A 22,331-nucleotide genomic window follows, 5' to 3' on the forward strand; every position below is an offset into this window, starting at 1 on the left:
ATTTACATACCCTACTATGGAATTGGTGCTGTAAATTACAATAATTTATGAGAATGGTCATATGTTGGTGTTCTTTCTCTAGGTTTACAATGAGCTTCAACAGACATAACTTAAAGTATGAGGTTTTGCCTAAAAGACCAAAGAGGGTAGCCTTGGACTGTGTTGAGTGGATCAAAAAACACTACTCCAGTAAGTATTAAAATAATGTCTTATATCCAGGTGGCTATTAAACTAAATAGTCTCTAAGAGTAACTTGTGTCATGTTGGTCAGCTCATATACACAAATGATAAAATATTTAATTTTATTCACAAACAAAATAGAACATTTGAAAATTTTATTGAGATGGTTGGAACTTTCAATTCTAAAAACGTTTGATATGTTAGGCTCCATCATGTCACTGTGTCTTTTTGCTCCTAATGCATGCTTCTACTTTTTGTTGGTGCTTTAGTTGAGGCCGCCCATACTCTATTCTGTTTGCTGTACTTGTGCTGCTTCCGCAAATCAAGCTTAGGACACAAACTTAAATGTTAGCCTCCAACTTCAAATTCCTTCACATTTACATAACGTTTTAAAAATGTCAGTGTATTTATATGTACTTTATTGAGTTAATATAATTTAATATTCTAAGTAGTTGAGGACCACCTGAGTAGGCGTTGCGACCCCCAGGTGTCTGTGTACCACAAGCTAAGAACCACCGATTTACCAGCACTGAATGCTTGGAAAAGCATAAGTCATATCTCCTTTTATTACATAAAAGATTCCTAGGTAACAGGGTACAGTAATGGTGAATGCATTATATAAAAATAATAAGGTGACAAAAGTAAAATTGGTTAAGAAAGGCATTTGCTACATGTAATAGATTAATAATACACCAGGACAACACAACTTATTTTCTGAAAACCTTAAGCTGAATAACAGCTGCATGGAATAGTTGAACAATGTATATGATAAATATAGATTATTTAAAGTAACTTAGCCAAGATGAATTGTATGTCGATTTAGATTCCGGCTAAACGTCCCCATAAAACAGCCCCATGGTATACTGAAGCCCTTAGAGATAAAAAGCGACACTGCCGAAAAGCAGAAAGAAAATGGCGCGCAAACTACGCTACGGAAGACAAAACCCGATATCGGGAAGAAATAAAAACCTACAAAGAGCAGATAAAAACTGCCCAAACAGAATACTTCTCGAACAAAATCCTAACCTCAACCTCCAAACCCAGGAAAATCTTCCAAACTCTGCAGTCCCTGATTAAACCACCCCCCTCCAGTGCTCACGAGGAGAAATCAACCGACCAATGTAACGACCTGGCAGAATTCTTCTCGGCCAAAGTGAACAAAATATATTCTTCCTTCCCTACCAGCACTGCGTCCACGTCACCTCATAACAACAACGGAGGATCAGACCCAGATCTAGCCTCCCTCCCCACACTCGACCGCTTCACCTGTATGGACCTAGAAGCAGCCGAATCCATAGCTCGGAAAGTCAAATCCGGCTCACCAACAGACCCGGCCCCCCCAGAGACAATGTTACTCGCATCCCAGACGTTTCTACCCATCATCAAGAATCTAGTGAATGCGTCCATTGACTCTGCCTCGGTTCCTCCTGCCTGGAAAAAGGCAATGGTTCGAGCACTAATAAAAAAGCCTCATCTGGACCCCTCGGACTTTGCCAACTACCGCCCGATCTCACTACTCCCCTGGGTCAGTAAAATCGCGGAGAAATACATCAATCTCCAATTGGTCAACTACCTGGAAAGCAATCTGCTGTTAGACCCTACACAGACAGGATTCAGGCCTAAGCATGGAACAGAGTCCGCCCTCCTTATGGTCGTCGAGGAGTCCAGAAAAATCATCGATCAAGGAGGATCAGTGGCAGTGGTCCTCCTTGATCTCAGTGCGGCGTTTGATACGGTCAGTCATAACACCTTACTGAACCGTATAGCAAACGTCGGCATTGTGGACAAGGCCTGGCTCTGGATAAAATCCTTCCTGAGCAACAGGTCATTCCAGGTGTTTGACGGACAAGCCGTCTCCTCCAGCATACCAATGAAGTGTGGAGTCCCCCAGGGCTCCTCTTTAAGCCCTGCGCTTTTTAATATCTATATGAGGCCACTGGCTGAGGTAGTTCGTCCGTATGGAGTTAAGATCATTTCCTATGCGGACGACACACAGCTGGTGGTCTCCTTAGCGCAGGAAGCCCAACATTCTCCATCGGGGGGTCTAACCAAATGCCTGGAGGAGGTGAAGTCCTGGATGACGCTGTCCTCACTGATGCTGAATGGGGACAAAACGGAGCTCATGCTGCTAGGCCCGGCCGACCCGACCCTCTTCAAGTCATTATGGCCCACCTGTCTAGGCCCCCCCCCCCCCCCCCCCCCCCGGCTCCGAAAGATAACATCAAATGCCTAGGGGTGTGGCTGGACAAGAACCTCACTTTTAACACCCAGGCCACAAAGCTCTCCGCCACCTGCTTTGGACTCCTTCGGACATTGAAGAAGGTCCTACCCCTGCTCCCAATGGAGGCCAAACAAACAGCTATTCAGGGCATAATACAATCACGCCTGGACTCAAACAACGTCCTTTATTTGGGAGCCCCAGAGTACTCATTAAATAGGTTGCAACTGGTGCAGAACTGTGCGGCCCGCACCCTACTGCAAATTCCACGAAGAACCCCAGTCAGAGAGGCACTGACCAGCCTTCACTGGCTGCCAGTACGAAAAAGAGTCACCTTCAAGGCAATGTGCATTGCCCATCAGGCCTTCTGGGACTCGGGCCCAAAACTCTTGCGCAGCCTAGTCAGCCAATACCACCCAGGCCGTGAACTACGTTCCAGCCAGGCTTTCATGGCAACAGTCCCCAGAATCAAGAGATCTAGAGCAGGTGGAAGAATGTTCACCCTCAACGCCTCAAAAATCTGGAACACCCTTCCCCCTCACCTGAGATCTAACCCTAACCTTGCCTCCTTCCGCAAGCAACTTAAAACCCATCTATTCAAATCCCCGTAATCATCTCAGCCCCCCATCTTCCTCCCAGTCTCTGTCAGCCTCATTACACCCCCTCTTCTGGTTCCCTAGCGCTTGGACGCCCCAGGGCAGCAATCGCGCTGTATAAATGTATTTTCATTTCATTCATTCATTATTTTCATTCATTATTTAGGCATAGCCCAGGCTACCCAAATACAGACATGGCTACTTCCATCCATTCATCTACGTCAAAACGATTTCTTGGAAAACCAGACTCTTAAGCTGAAGGGACGTCCCCTAGCCTGGATATTGATTTCTTCAAGAAACTCATTATGCATGAACAACTATTCCTTAGGGGTGCATCCATGACGTTCATATGCCCGACTTTTACGTCAATACTAGCATTCCTAAACTCCTTCAAGGTATAAATATTCCTTCACTTGCTATAGCAAAGCATGGTGTGGTTCGGTGTAGTTCGTCTACCTAATTGCACGACGCAGCTCGCTACAGCAAGTACCGAAGGAAACCAACTCTCCAGCTGACGCACTGACCGGAAGCTGTCATCCTCCTGCCGAGAATCCAGCTCCAGTGTTTCTGACTAAACTTGCGGGGTGTTGGGAAATGGTGTCCTGTGAAAGTGATGCCAACCTCTCTCTTTCTAAGGTATGGAGCTGATTAGAACCTGGAGAAACCTTTGGCAATTCTTGGCAAAACTAAACCTATGCTAAAAGACAAACACCTACTTCTTCCCTGGTACTAGACCTAGGTTAGGTACATTGGGGTAGGAGTATTTTGGAAGCACCAGTTGAGTAGTTTAGCCTGTGTTATTTATGTATGTATTTTTACATGTCATAGCAACAGACAATGCTATTACAGTATTATTTTATATTCCTGTTCTCGCTGTACGCATTATACTTTGCATTCTAACGATTGTAGCAGTTCATGAGAAATAAGACTGTTCAATAAAACCCCCCTTTTTTTTCAAAGACCTTTATTACACAGTTCTGTAAAATAGCCCCAAGCCTACAACCCAGGGGCTGGCAGCAGTAATCACATCAGTTTCCGATCAACACAGCCCTTTAGCCGACAACCCCGGGGTCCGGCAGCGTAGCAGTATAAGGCATTCACAGAACCACCAATTCCTCCAAGGATACGCTAGCGGCCTGTTTTCATTTTTGTTTTAACTGAAAAGTTGATTGAAACAAAGAAAGCGGAGTCAGAAAGCAGTCACGAGCACTGCAGTATACATAAAGTTATACACAGATCAACAAATCACTTTTTACCGTACAGGTCTTCCCGTAGTTCCGACACAGGACATAGCCAGTTCAGCTGTGGGAGAGTCCCATATTGCCCCCTGATATGCATTCCAGTGCCCCCATTTCTTGTCCCACGTTTTTGGGCATCCTCGAATCTTGTAGACTGTCTTTTCAGCGATCATACATTTATCCATTTCAGCCACCCAGCTCACCACCAATAGCTTGTCCGGCGACTCAAACTTAATTGCTATAGAACGCTTTATCAGCAGAAAACCTAACGCCGACCACTGCAGCTCATGATCATTCAGGTCATTGGCCCCCCACATGTTGAGGACACATTCCCTTGGCATTGGCGAGAGTGGCTTACCCAGGGAGCTACTCATTTTCCGAAGTGCTCCGCTCCAAATTGTTGCACCACTGGGCAGTCCAAGAAGATGTGGTAGAAGGTACCAGGGAGACCACAACCACGCAAACACAGTGTATCAGGGCGCCTCCCAATTCTGGCCAGGGTAAGGGCAGACATATACGCTCTATGCAACACTTTCAATTGGATCAACCTAAACCTATGGCAGATAGCCGATTCCCTAGGGGACATTAAGGCTGAGCGCCAGTCCTCTTCATCTAAGGGACCCAAGTCAGCCTCCCATTTGGTCCGCAGTGATTGGAAGGGATCAGGGAGATTATTACATAGCTTGCGATAGGTAAGGGAGATGGCCTTCTCGGGGAGAGGTTCTGATAGTAGCCTGTCCTCCAGAGGAGAGGTCTCAGGCAAGGTGGCAAGATCTGGGACAGCCGATAGAATAGCGTGTGTAATTTGCAAATAACGGAAGAATTCAGTGGGCGCAAGGGCATATTTAGTCTGGAGGTCACTAAAGGTCAGCAGTTTACCCTTATGAACAAGGTCCCCTATCTCCGAAATCCCAATCCTGTCCCATCTATCAAAGCCCCGAAGGAAGCAAAGGGAGCCCAAACTCTGCGCAGACCACAGAGGCGTTGCCATAGTGAGCCTATTCGGCCACCCCAAACATCTATTAGCCCTGTGCCAAATAGCTACTGTGTGTGCCATCGGTCCCACATACCTAGCTCTAGCAGGTGGGTTCAAGGGCAAGCCGTGTATCCAATGGTTTACAGCCACCAACTGCGAAGCCCAATAATAGAGGCGGAGGTTAGGCAGGGCAACGCTGAAAAAGTTTACAGAGGGCAATCCGGGCGGCACCCCCGTTCCATAACAAAAGTCGGAGCTCGCTCTCCACTGTCCGGAAGTATGAATCTGGAAATCAAGAAAGGGCAATTCTGCAGGACATATAAGAAGCGCGGGAGCGCCAGCATCTTAAACAACGCCGCCCTGCCCGGGAGTGACAGTGGGAGTGAGCGCCAGAGGGCAACATCACTGCGGAGCCTACGCAGGGGGCCCAACAAGTTGCGATCGTAAAACACTTTGGAATCGGGTGTAATAAAAATGCCAAGATACATAAAACCCTCAGTGGCTATTGCAATGGAAAACCCTCTGGGCAGACGGGGCGGGGGGCCATGTAACATATACAGCACCGATTTAGTCCAATTTATAGAATATCCTGAGTACTTTCCGAAATTGTAAAGAACATGAAATAGGCTATTAATAGAGGATCGGGGAGATGACACGTATATTAGGATGTCGTCGGCATAGAGGGAGATTTTATCCGTAACGTCCTCGTTCCAGTGCAGGCCTCTAATAGAGACGTCTGTGCGGACCCAATGAGCCAGGGGTTCTAGGGTAAGGGCAAACAACAGTGGGGACAGGGGGCAGCCCTGTCTGGTACCCCGATGAAGTTGAAATCTCCGAGCTGTGTGATTGTTAACTCGGACTTGACCCCAGAGGTCCGTATAAAGGAGTCGCACCCAACTAATGAACTGAGGCCCGAAGCCAAAGCGACGGAGAACCTCGAACAGATAAGGCCATTCGATCGAGTCGAACGCCATCGAGGGACAAAATGGCCGCATCTTGTTGCAGAATGGATCGGCGACTCATTACATTATATACCCTCCGAAGATTCAATGCTGTGTTGGCGACCCGGAAGAAACCCAGATTGGTCATCATGTATTAGGGAGGGGAGCACTAGGAGAAGGCGATGCGCTTAAAGTTTAGCCAGGACCTTAGCCTCAGCACTAATCAAGGAGATAGGCTGGTAAGAGCTGCAGTCAGTGGGTGGTTTAGTGGGCTCAAGTAGAACCACTATGGAGGCCAGCCTTTGAGCAAGCGGAAGGATCCCGACCTCTCGACTTTTTGTTAACATATTCTGAAGATGAGGGATAATTTCAGGGACCATGCTCTTCAGAAATTCAACAGGGACCCCGTCGGGCCCATAGCCTTGCCAGAGTTAACGGCAAACAGCACCGCACCGCAGCATCTCGTCCAGCAGTTGTCTGGACTCGTCAGACGTGTAGCCGTCGCCAGCCGTATAGACACATTCCAAATGGTCGGCAAAGTCCTCTGCTATGTCCAGTGGGTCCACTACTGTGGAGCCATCTGGCTTGATTATGGATGACACCCATCTGGACCCTTGGTCACGACGTTCCAGCCAGGCAAGCATCTTACCCTCGCTGTCCCCAAGTTCGTAAACCCGATGGCGCGTATGAAGCAGCCGCGCTTGCGCTTTCTCCTGTGACAAGGCTTTATAGGCCAGCTGCTGGGCACGGAGCCTAGCAGCAGTAGCATCTGACGGAGTTGCGTTGTGGGACGCCTCAAGATGGTTGAGGTCAGATTCAGCCTGAAGGATCTGCTTGTCATGTTTCCACAGATATCCCATCTTAAGGGCCAGTGCCTCTCATTTTATCACCGCCAAGTAAGCTTCCCAGAGTGTGACTGTCGAGTCTACAGACCCAACGTTTTCAGCGAAATAGAGTTCAGTTTGTTCTTGCAACGCTTCCCTGATATCTGGGATCTGAATCAGCCAGAGACTAATAACAATGGGGCCCCACGCAAACTGGCGATTATAGGTGAGGTCCACACTAAGTGGTGAATGATCGGAGATGCCCCGGGGAAGGCCCCTCGGGCGAACAAAGCAACCGACATCCGCGGTGGGGCAAAATAAATAATCAATGCGAGACCTACTGTTGTGTGCATTAGAATAGTGTGTGAAGTACGGTGTGTCTGGATAGTGAAGGCGCCATATGTCTTCCAGCCCCATGGCGTGTGCAAAGTCTGCCAAGTCCGAGCCATGACGATGGGAACCTCGCTTGGGCCTGCGGTCAATGTCATCACACATCGTTACATTAAAATCACCTCCTATCAGGAGTGTACCCTGGGAAAGGCCTAACAATTTAGCGCCCAGCTCCTTAAGGGAGTCTCGGACCAAAGTCGGCGGAAGATATGCTGAGATAATGTTTAGGGGGCGTCCCTCCCATGCGGCCTCAACCAACGCAAAACGGCCCAGGGGGTCAGCCCAAGTCCGAGAGTGAGTAAGTGCAAGAGTCTTTCTGACCAGAATCCCGGTGCCGCGGGATCCAGAAGAGAACCCTGTGTGGACTAGTAATTTGTACCCTCCTCTTTGGAGCGCCTGACAGGTGTTGCCCACCAGGTGCGTTTCTTGTAGCAAAACAATGTCAGGGGAGTGGCGCCGAAGAAATTGGAGGACCACGCTCCTCTTAATTTTGTGACCCAGACCATTGACATTCCAGGATAGGATATTTAGGGTTATAGAGAGAAGCTGTGTCATGTCGGCGGAATTGGTGGAGCTGATAGGAAGGATGACTGGAGGGGGACCTCCTGTGACGGCAAGACCTGGGGGTACATCGTGGCGTATGACTACGAGGACCTCCGATCCTAGGGGAATCAGAGGCCAACCGAGGTGCCAATCTGTCAGTAAGGAACCATGAGTGGGCAGAACATCACGACTAAATAGGATTCCGCTGAAAACCCAAAAAAGCATCAATACAACAACAAAACATTCCCATAACCCCCATCCCAACCCCCATCCTCTACCCCAAACAAAACGTACAAGTTCCCCTCCACGCCCCGCCCCATCCCCCCTCCCTGCTTCCCTGCCCGCGGATTTAAAACTATCCTCACCCCAACTAGGCAGAGTGCCTGTCGCCCACCCAACCATTGCAGTGCTACCTGGTGAGCCGTTGAGGCTTCTCGCGCGATTCAAGGAGACTTATACCTGATACGGTGAGATCAGAAAAACTAATTTCAGTGCACATCAACATTTTACAAAAGGAATCCTTTGGTTCACTTTCTCAGCTCTGTCCGGTCCATCGAAAGAGCCTGTTGGAGGAAGAGATACTAATCAAGCCGCAACTCGTCTCACACCACGGCATTGGCACGAGGGGCGCTGACTAGACCGGCGAGCTCCAAGTTATGACTCATGGTAAACCACTCGTGGTGGAGAGTTTTCATTCCTCATCTTCGTTAGTACAAGTGAAAAGTTCCTGACTCTCTGGCCGATCTTCGCTCCGTTGGTTTTCCTCAGGGAAGTTGCGCTTCTTCGGCGATCTCCCGACTTTTCGCCTACCCTCCAGCCAATCCCACACTTCATCTGGCGTCAGAAAGAACCAAGCTTTACCGTCCATTTCAACTCGCAGCTTCGCCGGGAAGAGCATAGAGTACTTGATGCTTTTGTCTCGGAGGGCTTTCTTAACTTCTAGGAAGCTGCGTCTCTGTGCCTGCACCTTCACTGTAAAGTCCATGAACAGTGTGATGCGGGTGTTCTCCAATAGTAGAGGTGGACTTGAGCGAGCCTTCTGGAGGATGGTATCTCGATCTCTAAAGTTGAAGACCCTCGCGATGATGTGGCGAGGTGGGGCCCCCGGTTTCGGCTTCCCTCCTGGGACCCTGTGTGCCCGTTCAATTGAGAAGTAATTGGAGAGGTTCTTGGGCTGGAGGTGCTTCATGACTAGGTCTTCAACAAACAGGTCAGCAGCTGGCAGTTCCATTCTTTCTGGCACACCTAGGATACGGATGTTGTTCCGTCGCGCCCTTCCTTTATAGTCATCCAGAAGGACACCCATTTGCTTCTGTTGTTTTTGAAGCTGGGCCACTTGTTGCTGGAGGGTAGAGGTGTCATCCTCTACATCTTTGACTTTTGAGTCCATTTTTCGAAGGTCTGCTCTCAGTAGGGTCACCTCTATGTTGACTGAATCAATTCGGGTTTCCAAGGAGGACCTGACCCCCGCTATCGCCTCCATGACGTCTTCTAGGGTGAGAGATTTCCCTCCTGGCGTGGGGGGTGGGTCCCCGGAAGAAGCCCCAGCCTTGTTGTCCACTTTAGGGCCCCAGGAGAACTTATTACTTTGCCTCTGATTCGACTGTTTGGCCCCCCTGTGTGACCCCATGTGGAGTCGCGGTATTGGCCCACCGTAGCAGAGGGTACAAACTTGGCAATCTGTGGGAGAGGGATCGCAACTCCGGTAGCGGTCACTGCGGCCTGTCGATCTGGTCAAGCTCGGGGAGTCACAAAGAGGAAATGTGCGCTCCCAGGGGCCGTCGCTAAGTCCTGCTAGAGCCTAAGCTCGCCGTGCAGCCTGTGTCCGTAGTCCCAGCTCGCAATGAAACCCTCACTGTGGGCCCCTGTCCCGGTGCAGCAGGCCGTCCGCAACAATGTATGTCCTCGTGGGCCCAGCCAGGGCACAGGCCGTCAATGTCCAGGGTCTGTAGGTCAGGGGGATGGGGGTCAATAGTCACCCCTTGCTCCGGATCTGGAGCGCTATTAAGAGGGCCAACACCACCAAATGCCCTAGCAGAGCTCCGTTCCTCGCAGCAGTGCAGGAGCTGTCTGTGGAGTGTGAGGGCCAAGCTGAGACTCTGAGCACAGTTCAGGTGGGGTGCCGCCGGCCCGCTTCCCCGGGATCCGGTACTGGCTTCTCACTCTAGTCACCGACCTCTGCCGAGCTTCGGAGGGCCGCCGGGGAGGCCGAGGGGAAAAAGGGAGCGCCCCCAAAGTCTACGGGCGGAGTGATCCGGTCGCGGGGCCTTCGGCCTAGAAGCCGGGGTATTGTGTAGATATCTCCCCGGGGCTGTGGGCAGCCGCACTCCGCTGTCCCAGTACGCCTCACCTGGGTCTCTGGTAGTGTGGCAGGCAGCTCTGGTTCAGGCTCTTCTCCGGTAGCGGCGCTCAGGTTACTTCAGGGCCGAAGCTCTGTAGCGGGCGCCATCTTGTGTGTGACTGGGGATGCACCTCATCCGCCTCGTTCCCCCCACTGGCCTCGTCCACCCAGCTAGCTCCGGGTCCATTGTGTGCCTCACCAGTTACTCTTGGGGACCTCCCGTTTGTAGAGGGGTCCCCCGTTCAGGATAGCGGATTATTGGGGCGGATTCTCAGGCGAGGGCCGGGAGCCGCTTCAGCCAGCGACCATTTCCTCTGGCTGCTAGTCCCCCTCAATAAAACCCTTTTTAATTGAAACGCCTGTCTCTCTATTTCTATGCAACTCTGTAGAAACAAAGCATGCACGATTGGCTGAGTGAACTAGTTATCTATTGTTTCCACGACTCTGAAGATACTTTTCGATTCTAGGGAAACAAAGTTGTCATGTTTATGTAGTTGTCAAAAACGAATCTCTTCTTGTTCATTCGAGAAAGTTTCTTGTGACCTCTGAGTTAGCTGGCACACACACTATTAAGTTTAGTATACTCAATAGAGACATACTGACCTCAGTCCTATGTCAAATCTATAGTGTATATTACTGCAATGCGCATAGCCTATTGGGAATATAGGAACTACACTACAAAATATTCCATCGACCTTTTCCTTGTGGGTTCCAAATCAGGCAACGTCACGGAGACTGCTACTTTACACATCTTAGACAATGACTTACTTCGCAAAGATGACCCTTCCTCCAGATATTACTGGACATCTCAGCTTCCCTTGACACATTTGACTATCCCACCCTCATACACACACTGGAGTCTTGAATGGAATTTACTGGCAATGTCCTTCACTAGTTCTCCCCCTGCCTTTCCAACTGACACCAGTTTATTCACAAATGCACCTCCTGCGTCTACAACCACTACATGCAGCTTCTTGACTCTCTACTGCCAAATAGCAGCATCAGGATTTACTATTATGCTGATGATGTGCAATTCCACTTGAAAATCTCCTGTGCTTCAGACATTCAATGACTTAAACACTGCCTCCACTTCATCCAGACCTTGATGTCCAGCTCCTGCCTGAAGCTTAGCCCAACCAAAACATAATTCCTGTTATTTGCTAAGACTAAAAAACAAGAAAAAGAACTTACTCTGCTCAATGACATGCCTTGATGGCTTGGAACCCCAAACGTTACTTGGATTTACTATGGAAACCAACTTCACCTTAAGGAACACATTGCCAAAAAAACAAGAACAGTCTGGTATCAGCTCTCTCTTCTAGAGAAAGTGAAACCATTTCTTTCAGAAGCCAACTTCAGACCTGCTGTTCAAGCCCTCGTAATCTTGTTTTAGGATGGTGGTACCTTCCTGCCACCAAAGCACGTCTGACCCAAGGCCCGAAGAAATATGATCACAGCATGCCCATCTTCATGGAAATCCATTATCTCACATTACCTGCCAGCACCACCTTCAAAACCATCTGCATTATTTACAAAGCCATTATGGTTACCTTTCCTGCTCATCTTGCAGAAAACCACACCATCTTTGGTGGCTTTTGACACACCTGGAGCCATGACACCAACAGACTGTATAGAGGAAGTCTAAAAAAGAGGGAAAAAAACAACACAAACTCTTCTTTCACTAGCACGTTCGTTAGAAAATCAATTAACGCTTCTGTATCAAGCTCAGCAACAACTTTTATATCTGCCCATTTTGTGAAAGGCTGCAAAGGCAATAAGTTAGATATGGTAGGATCCCAAGACTTCACCGGCTAATTCAATCCATGGTTTCTCGTGTACTGATATTGAGGGTTGTTTCGTCATTTTTGTCACAATAGTGTGATTCTATACATTCGCTCACCCTCCATTCCACATCTTTAACAATACTGGGCCAGCAGTGCACACCATGTACTATTGCCTTTGTAAGTATGGCTCCTAAATATGTTTATTAATAATAGTGATTAGTGATAGTTTTCCATCTGGAGATGGGAACAAATGTAAGATTGATACCTTTCTCTGCGGACAATTATTGCACTATTTTTCTAAAAGGCCATCAAACTATTACCAAATTATTATTAGGCAAACCTATAATGGCTGCATCTGAACTTTAGCCATCAACTAATCATCCTGCATGAGATTCCACCAACCTTGGTGTAAAATGCAGAAAGACCAATGGCACCTGCATAAGCATTTTGTCATTGGAGCGAAGATTGCTGTGAGAGATAGAATGTCCGAATGTGTAAACAGAAAATCGAGAAAATTTTTGTGGACAATTAAGTGTATAAACAAAGTTGTCTGGATAGAATATTTTGCTATTTGGAGGACAGTTAAGTGACAAGAGACCTAATCCAGTTTTTTATGCCAACAATGAGCCTGTCCTCATCATTTAACATTCCTAGGTGGCCTCTAAGCATGTTTTTATACCACGTCTGTGAAGTGATAGCTTTAGAACGATGTTCATTTGCAAGTCTGTGCCGAACACAGACCAATAAAATAGAGCAATTTCATAGATTTAGTATTTCACTCTATGCAGTTATAGAAGCTGCCTCGTTTTACAAACACTAGCCTCCATTGCAGAAACCTACCAGGCCAACATCTTATTAGCAGATCATCAATTTTGGTGTTTTTTCTTACACTGTAAGAGCAAGGTAGGTTTTGCTACCTAGTTCACAATAGAAACCCCCAACTAGGCTTAATATAATCTTACTAGTAAGGGTGCGGGAGTACTGCATAGATCCCAATTCCACCACTTTATTTAAAATTTTTTTATTTTAAAACAATTTTAAGACTTACCCAATGTCCAAGATGACTTTAACTTTCTCAATACATTATTCAAAGCCATAGACCAACCAATTAATTTGTGCCTGTGTGCATTTAACTCTTCCCATAGAATGACTTTCTTAGAGCAGTGACCTGCAATTTGTTCCTGTACCTATTTCATATTATTGTGGATTTCCTATGAAGTCACCAACCAAGCGTAATAATATAATGAAAGTAAGAGCACTTTTGATTTTAGGTATAAAATGACATTGCGATGGCTACCGCTTTCATGGAGCCATTACCCTAGATATTTATATCAAGATGCCCTAGTAATAGATTCAACCCTTAAAAGCTCATCTGCTATTATCCCTATCTGTTGTCTGAATCATCTGAATATAGCTGTTAGTTTTTTTAAACATTCAGTGTAAAATATTTAATGTCAGACAATAAGTAAGCGTTGTAGACTGACACCTGCCTTATCTAACGATACCGTATCATCTGTATGTTGAAAGATAGACTGGGCCTAATTGTGGGGGGCCAGATCTGTCATTCACCTGGGTTGAGCCAAAGTGTCCGTCATGAAGATTAAAAAGTAAAGATTCTAGCACACGGTCCTGTTTCTATACCCTATTTTGTTGTCAGATGTTGTATCTGCCTTTTCGTAGACCCAGGTACAGCGATATAATCTTTGAATATCACAAAGTGGCAGAGCAGACATTTGCCATCTAATAAAATTCGAAAGCTTATAAAATAAGGATATGATAGAGCACTGCCTGGAGAAATGTGGATTTAAATGAACTTGCTCAGGCTAAGTTGGAATCATAGGCACTCCTCCCCATGCCCATTATCCCATGAAACCTGTTTGGAACCAGGAGTTTTTAATTCACCTAGATCTTTAAGCTTTCTAACAGCAAGGATGCATCGAAATTTGCATCTAATTAAATTAATGCTATTTATAAGTCGTGGTGTGTATGCGGCAGTCCTTCTTGTATGAAGGATGCAAAGTAGAACCCCCACCATGAATGTGAATGATGGCAGATATATAATAGCTGTTAAACTGTAATCTTATACACAGCTCTCTGAAGGGGACATCTTGTTTAAAAGGGCTTACAGAAGGCTATTTGAGCTTGAGGCATAGTCAGGCCTTCTTCTTTTCTTTTAATAATGTATGAGACTATCTCTTTGGTTTCCAAGAACATATCGTCATCTTGAACATCTGATTTCATTGCCTCCTCTGGTGTATTATACCAAGAGTTTACATGGTGCTGCCATTGATCTGCCATGACACTCCTTGTTGATTCTAAATTTGATCTAGCTTAATGAAAGAAGATCAGAATATTATAGTGCCTCTTCAGACACTTTCTCATCGCTGGCATTTGACCTACCAAACTTGCCTTTTCAGTGTGCTTATATTAATTTTATGCCTTGCATTTTCAACAAGATGGTGTTTCCTTTGTGTCTACCTCACTCCCTTTTCTGCTTCTTTTGAGACTTGCTCTAACACTTTGATTCCAGTATATTGGGGAGGAGGCCTTATTTAGTCCATGAGGAGCAAAGAACTTCACCAAACTTTTTAATCAGGTTACTTGCTATGGTATACTAAGCTGTTGCTGATAAATAGAGTTAATTATTTACCAAGCTGGCCGTTAACTTCTTTTGAAGGGGAATCAACCACTTTTCTAATTTAGGGGAGGCCTCCCATTTGCATCATCCAGCTGTGCAAATCTTGTAAAAGCGCCTAGCCTCTCACTTTCTTCAAACCTAGAACACACATAGAGAATGTTTGGGAGTAGTGGTTTCTCTCCTTTCTTCATATTATTTAAAACTTCTTAATTGCATGCAACACAGCAAGATGGATATGAAGTATAATCTAGAATCTAGTATGACGTTTGCTATGAATAGTGTGAATCATGCCATGGTTGGAGCAGAGGGAAAGTGGCTATTCAAAGCACAAGAGACCTGAAGAGATTTTAGTGCTTGAATGTCAGCTCTGACCTGGTTCTGATTAGGAGGGGTCTGCTTGATCCAGAAGCTGTTTTGGTAGTCTAGATCATTGCTCTCCTCTGAGAGTAAATTTGATTTTAAATCTCCAGCCACTAATAGAGAGACCAGGTGCATGTTATTGTTACGAATGCCACTTGTCACACAGGAGAACAGGCTACATCAATTGTGAGCGCTAATGCTTATTGCGCCTGGTTTTATTGTGTTAAAGGGGTGCGGATCTATAGATATTAACTTAGGTACCTGTGCTGAAACTGAGTGACTTGCATAATGATTCTTCACACTGTTAGACAAAATTACACCTTCAGGATTTAATGATAGAGGTACTGGTAATTCCTGGTCTGAAGAATGTTTGGTCGAGTAGATTTAATTACTTCTGAATATAGGATAGCTCGGTTTTAAGAGGGCATCTCTGGCTGGGCTCCCGGTCTGGAGTTCAGGAACATAGCAATGTCTTCGGCAGTGGATTTGTTTTACACTGTTTCCTTTTTTTTCCTCTTATCTTTGAAATACTGGAAATAAGGTCTGTTGTTGCTTGATATTATTGCTTTCCCTTTACTGAGACCTTGAACATTTTCTTCACCTACCTATTTTGTTCTTTTTGTGATAAAAGGAAGCTCATCACCGATATTTGTTTTTTTACTGGTCGGCTTACACACTTGTAACTGGTTTGTTTAGATTTGGCATATTTTGTAGCAATTCAACCCAATTCTCCATCTGGACTGAAAAGAAAGAGCTGAAATCAGGTTGTTTAAAAAGAGGCCCATGTCTTATGCCGTGGTACAATTAATGTTGCAAAACTTTTGAGTTGTGAGACAGGGTGAGGTCCCGGAGTCTGTGTTTGGGGTGTCCTTCAAATGTTCTCCCAGTTAGCTAAATCCCATTGGTGGTGGTTTCTATCGTTCTGGTGTAGTTTTTAGAGAGGACTAGTATTTCCGGACTAAGAGGAATTGGCCATTTAATTCCCTCAGAAGCATAAACTTTATCCGTGTTCGAGTTTTCTTCCATTACAGTGTTGCAATCAGCAAACACATCCTCTTGCTTTAGGGTATGGCCATACACTGTTGCTGCACCTTTCCAACTGATAACTCATGATAACCTAAGATATTGACTCTGCGGCCTTCAAGATAGGCATGGTCTTGCACTGGGAGTAAGTTGTCAATTATGAGGGGTGCCTCACCGTCCTTTAGGATATGGTAAGGTATTTTGTTTTTAGGAGTGGTGCGTACTTGGAGACTTGCTGCATCTTGCATTTTTCCTCAAAGGAGAGGTACCAAAGAAGGGGTTGAGGTGGCGTGCTAAGCAGCCTTGATAGCACCCCTTTCTTCCCTGTAGTTTTGCAGAAGTTTTGTTTCAAGTCCTTAGACTGTCCCAAGTATGTGATCTATCGTCATCCCAAAGAACAGATAGTGAACTCTTAGAGACAATTACTATTATTACAAGTGTCCTTCCATGCTCAGTTGCTGAGGAAAGGATTAGAGCAAAATACCAGCTGTTGGGTCTGATGGTATCACCAGACTGTTTCCCTCAGGTGTGCTGTTCAAGGGGAAAATTGCAAAGCCTAAAGAATCTCCTGCGCTGCCATCCTGGAACAACATAAGAACTGTCATTGTCCAAGGCTGAAAAAAGGGACTATTAGCTCCTATCTTACTCAACTGGCGCGTAAGGGGAAATGGCAAAAGACATCTAGAGGTGCCAAGATCTTCAACTGTAGTCACTAACTCTACAGATAGCAAATTGAAAGCTTGCGTGACCATGGGTGTTTTACGTTGCTTTTCGACATTGTATCTGCTACACTAAAGGAAGGATAAAGGTCCATCTGCTCCCTCTTCTATATTGAAAATGAGACATAAGGATACTAAGCTCCTGTGCAAGATAATCCACCAGAAAGCTACCTTATCACTTTGCCAGGCAAACATGTAATTGATCAGAATAGGATGACACTATGGAAGGATATGACTTGTGAGCCTGGAAGTATATGCTTGCAAGCTAGTCAGTACTACAACTTGTGTTTTGATACTCTGCAAAGAGAGTGGCTCATATCTCTTCTTCCTACTCAAAAGGGGCAAGAGCACCTGTTACAGCAAAGAGAGTAGCCCCTCTTTGGGGAAATTCTTTGGGTTATTTATCCAATTTTTGCATGTGTTTTGGCCTTATTGTTTGTTTTGCTACTTCTTCGTAGAGATGAGCTTGCGATTCAGTTTATTAGTGATAATTATGGGCTAGAGAAAGAAGGTTTACTTATAATACTTGTTCTTCATGATGGAGATTTTTATTCCCCAGTGGAACCAGTAGACACTAATTGTTCAAAGAACAGGGTCTTGCTTGTCCACCAAAATGAAATGAGGTCTTAATGGGCATAGCACGAAATTGCGGGGCAGCAAACTTCCTAATACCCCTCATCTGTCAGATAGATACTAACATATTGTTCTTTCAAAAGAATGACTGATCTACTACCACACCCCAGAAACTGCCTATGCAGCATCTGTTGGCACAGTCAGGGACTGCCTGTGTGGCTTGTGGCATATTGATACCTTCAGCATAGTATGTGTTAATACATTTGGAGCTCTCTTGGTGACATCTGCTGTAATAAACGTGATTCTTCTTTATGCTCTAATGGTAGGACATGCAACAAGAATTAAAACGATAAGAGAATGGGTAATGCAAAATAAGTTCCCCTTACACATCACTACTTTGTTATCCTCATTGTTGTTATCCATGAGGAATAGTTGGACGCAGTTTACTAATCTCACAAATCACATATAAGGACCCTAACACACTCATTCCTCCTCCTTTTTTACAACATTGTGCTTCTGTTGCTCATCACCCATGTGCCCACTTCTCTGCACCCTTGTGGAGTGAGCCAGGAGGTGAGTGCTCCTACTTTACATTATAAAACGGTTTCTGCCATATCCACCATTCTTCTCTGTAGGTGATATGCCTAATCACTATGGTCCTGTGTAATGTACATCCTGTCTGTGGTTCTCTCACTGTTTTGCTTGCTTGACAGAGGAATCTGGAATCGTTTACTGCCTCTCAAGGCACGAGTGTGACACTATGGCGGATACCCTGCAGAAGGAGGGGTTGTCAGCTCTCGCTTATCATGCCGGTCTCAGTGATAACACCCGTGATTATGTTCAACTGAAGTGGATCAACCAAGACGGCTGTCAGGTATGGGATGCTTTTGATATAATTTATTGATTTACTAAATCATTAGCACTATTATTAGCTGGTGCTGAGCAGAACCTACACAGCCTTTTTAATGGCAAAAAACGTTCTTTCTGTCTCTTGCAGAAAATAGAGACTAGTAATGAGTTGTGGTCCACTCTTCTGTCATGCCTCTGAAAGATCCAAAATGTGTATTATTCTTTTGCTGCTTTTATGTAGCTTTCTTGACAGTAGGAATCAGTTTTCATTTTGACATTGGATGTGTATGGTTGGAAGTGTGGGGTTAGTAGAGTCAACTTTGTTGGAACACATTGGGTGTAGTTCATGAGGTTCTGAAACTTGTTACATAATCATGGGGTGATTGGAAAAGTCTGAGAACAGGTCCATTTATATTAGCAGGTGCATACTGGTACTTTTGATATGGTCTGACTTGTAAAGAAAGCCTCGAGCCAGGCAAGCCCAATTCCTAACAGAATAAAAACTGTATTGTAAATAAACTGATAATCTTAAGTTAACAGATTTGAGTCTAGAACTGTGCTAAGGCCTGAATCTGACCACCTTATGTTCTGCAGCATGGAACATTTATAGATTCTCATGCTTGAACCATCTCTTAAAATTAGGTAAGAAAGTCCAGGTAGTTAGTATTTGATAAAGCAGTTTTTTTAATAAAACAGCTGAAATTGATAACAAAGGACAAACCTTCATAGACCACATTTAGCCTATCTGCCTTATTTTGTCACCCAAAGTCCTGCCAATCAGGTAGAAGGGCTACAGGTTCCAACCCTCCTCAAAAGCTCCAACTGCCATATTTTCCAGTGCCCTGTAATTGGCATCAGGGACTTGCCTAAGCTCTGCTCAGATTCTCTTCTGGTGAAATTTCAACCTGTAGTCTTCACTTCCAGTGAGCATATGGTTGATCAGCCTAACCTTTTCACGATCTGAGGTACCTGTTGTTGCTTCTTCTAATCAAATCATGGCTGATTCCTCTCAGCCAAGGGCGCTTTTCAAAAATATTTTAGCACTGTGGTGTTAGAGAGGTCTACACTGAAGACACCCATGTGAAGTGTACCTTCACATGGGCGTTGCTATGAATCAGACCATAAACATAAGGTCTGTAAGATTTGTGCAACCTTCTGCAAAAAATCTAAATGACAGAGAGGGCAGGCTGCTAAGTTTTCTGAATGCTGTGTCTCCTGGGGCATCATAGAAAAAAAGTGCTCTAAAGACAAAGCAGCTAAAGTGAGAGGAATCTACATCTATATGCCCAGTCTATAAGGTGGCTTCTGGCCTTTTGGAACACTTTCAAAGAGATCATCCCTAAAGGGACAGACTTGTGGTTTATCAAAAGTGGCAGCATCTACCTTAAAAACGTCACCATCATGGAGGAGGTCTGAAAAGAGCATTAAAATTATGCCTCGACCACCTATGATGGTATCACAAACTTTTCCAATTTTTAAACAGTCAACAGCAACATAGACGATAGGCAAGCCATCAACAAAGGCTCCACATGAAGGGACCATCTCTAAAACTGGTATTAAAGTCAACCAGTAATTTAATTCAAAATACCCAATGGCAACTGTTTCACTATGTACTAAGGAACTGTTGACGAAGCTGCTATTATCCAAGACTCTGTCAGTGAAGATTCTACCATCCACAAAGGTACCATCAACTATGAAGGCACCATCGTCGCCCAAGACACAACCGTCAACGACTACATGTGTGCCATTATTGACAATTCAAGCAGTGACAACTATAGCTGTTGTAACTTCTCCCCTAGTACCAAAGTGCCTCAAACACCTATAATTCTACGCTGTCCTTATTATCTAGGGTTTCTCCCATAGAAATTACACCACAACCAGCCATGCAGTTGTTGGATGAATCATCATCTGAATCTGGACATGAGCAATGTTTTTCAAACTACAAATCTGATGACCATCAAGTATCTTCTGGTGAGGATGATGTACAGTTAGATGGAACCTCTCAAACTGGATCTGGATATTCAATGTATTGCTTATAACTGAGATTATGAAGAAGATCCATATGGATATTAGGAACTTATCTATAATGTTTAGCCTACACATATCATTCCCTCATGGTTGCGTCTCATACAGTTGGTGTAGGTGCCTATGGACTTTTTACACTCAATGAACAGTAATGGAGAATTTTTACTGCAGACCACCACATAACCAATCAACCTTGTCACAAACACTGCTGGCAGATTTGATCCTGCAACCATTACACCTCCAAAACAGTAGGATGTGCCACATCCTAGAATTGTATCTCAAGAAGATCAGGTCTCATCCTCCAGAGCATTTCAGAGATGTTGAACAAGACATGCATTTGGAAGGATATGGTCAAGATATGGGGAACAACCACGCTGAACAAGATTCTGATACTTTTCTGCCAAACACTTAATATTGGAGTTGGCAGGATTATGCTCCAGCGGAGCAACCTTGTCAGGAACAAATTTTGAGAATCTCTCCATCCGATGATGTGTACTCTTTCACATGGGATAGAGCAGTCCAAAGATATAACTTCCCTATCTCAACTGTGGAGGAGAAAACATTTATTTTTGATTTCAAAGATACTGACAAAAAGTCAATGTGTACTGTTCCAGTGGTAGATTATATATGGGACGAGGGTCTCTCATGCAGGAGAAATCCTGCAACTGGAACCACTCTAGTTATCAGATTGGACAAAATTAGAACCCCCTCACCAAGTAAAAACAAGTTGTCATTTCGGCTGTGGGTCAGAGGAGATCATGTAACCCTGCCACAACATGTCTGGTTCTAGCAGTTAAAGGGGGAAAAGGGCTTGCCACAATTGGTAAGAATATAAGCGTTCTTGCGGCAGTCAAAATAGCTATTGCATGTGCAATACTATAATGGTATATTCAACAGATATAGAATGATATATCCCCGTTCCTTTATAGATTTCCTGATGATTGAGAAGAGGGGTCGTTTAAGGGGGGTTAGTAGTAGCAACCACCAATACAGGAGGAAGGAGCCAGAGTGATATCACCTTCAGTAGTTGGAAGTGCCCCCTATAGAGAACCAGGCGGGGGCAAGACTGTAATCAGGTAGGATTGCATTTTGAAGGTATGTTAGCTAGGGATGATGGACTTTTGAGGGGACAGAAGAAAACACAAGTGCAGAAGGACAATGGCAATATCAAAATACTCTCCTGGAATTTGGCCGGCATTAAAAATAAATTGTTTTGCCCAGATTGTTTTTTTTTTTTAGAGAACTGCGATGTCTGCCTATTGTTGGAGATGTGGGCTCGGGAAGAATGTCAGTGGAGAGGCTTTGCCATCTTTAATATACTGGCCACGATGAGGGGTAGGGGGAGACCATCTGGTGGCTTAAGTATCTGGGTGGGGATGCACCTGGGTGCTAAAGCTGAGCAGATTGTAACAAACTCCGAGGATGTACAATGTGTCCTCTTAACAATGCCAGCAAACATACAAACCGCTCTACTTAATATCTATTCTAGGCCAGTGCAGAGCGGGCAGGAGTCTGGAGTCGTGGAACATATGAGACAGTTTATTTTGACTCTCGACCCAGCAGCTGATAATAGGGGCGATTTTAACTGTCAGTTTGAACCCCTAACCAACTCAAGCATAGAAGGCCCAGACGATGAGGATCAGTACTGGCATATACCCGAACCCCAGATTCCACCAGTCAGAGCTTGGACGCCGTTGGTTTTACAAATTAATTAGTTTACTCTGTCATCTTCATTAAGGGCATGTAACAGGAGGACAAAATCTGATAGACCAGGTCTGCCCACCTTTAATAGAGAAGGGCAAAATTAAATTCTGGATTACATTATGGTTGAATCCAGAACATGTGATAGGGTCCTGGACTTTCAGATTTACCCGAGACAAGACAGTGATCATAACGCTTTAGTTATGACCCTTAAACCAGGGAGTTGGGGTTTTTCGAACTGGGTACTAGTGCCCAACTCAACTGAACATTTTCTGTCTCTAACTAATAATAGGCGGAGAGTGAAATAGTCCTTTATTCAGGGCTCTCCAAATAAATTAGCTAGTATCTATCACCAGGTCTTGTCATACTTAAGAGACAAGGGAGAGGCCGGGGCAACGGACATACAAACAGG

General features: G+C 45.1%; 1 protein-coding gene and 1 long non-coding RNA gene across 3 annotated transcripts in view; one reads left to right on the forward strand and one right to left on the reverse strand.

Annotated features, from left to right (window-relative positions):
- The window catches only part of BLM (BLM RecQ like helicase), a 451,097-nt gene that overhangs the window by 261,621 nt on the left and 167,145 nt on the right, over positions 1-22,331 (forward strand). For both annotated transcript variants that reach the window (XM_086957898.1, XM_086957899.1), the window contains exons 12-13: positions 83-189; positions 18,058-18,218. In XM_086957898.1, the coding sequence (XP_086814024.1) occupies positions 83-189; positions 18,058-18,218 (268 nt within the window). The remainder of the gene's footprint in view (positions 1-82; positions 190-18,057; positions 18,219-22,331) is intronic.
- LOC147733328 (uncharacterized) overlaps positions 1-22,331 on the reverse strand; it is a 106,667-nt gene that overhangs the window by 55,916 nt on the left and 28,420 nt on the right. The window lies entirely within an intron of this gene.

This window comes from Lissotriton vulgaris, chromosome 2_1 (genome assembly GCF_964263255.1).
Source record: "Lissotriton vulgaris chromosome 2_1, aLisVul1.2, whole genome shotgun sequence".
NCBI classification, from domain to species: domain Eukaryota; kingdom Metazoa; phylum Chordata; class Amphibia; order Caudata; family Salamandridae; genus Lissotriton; species Lissotriton vulgaris.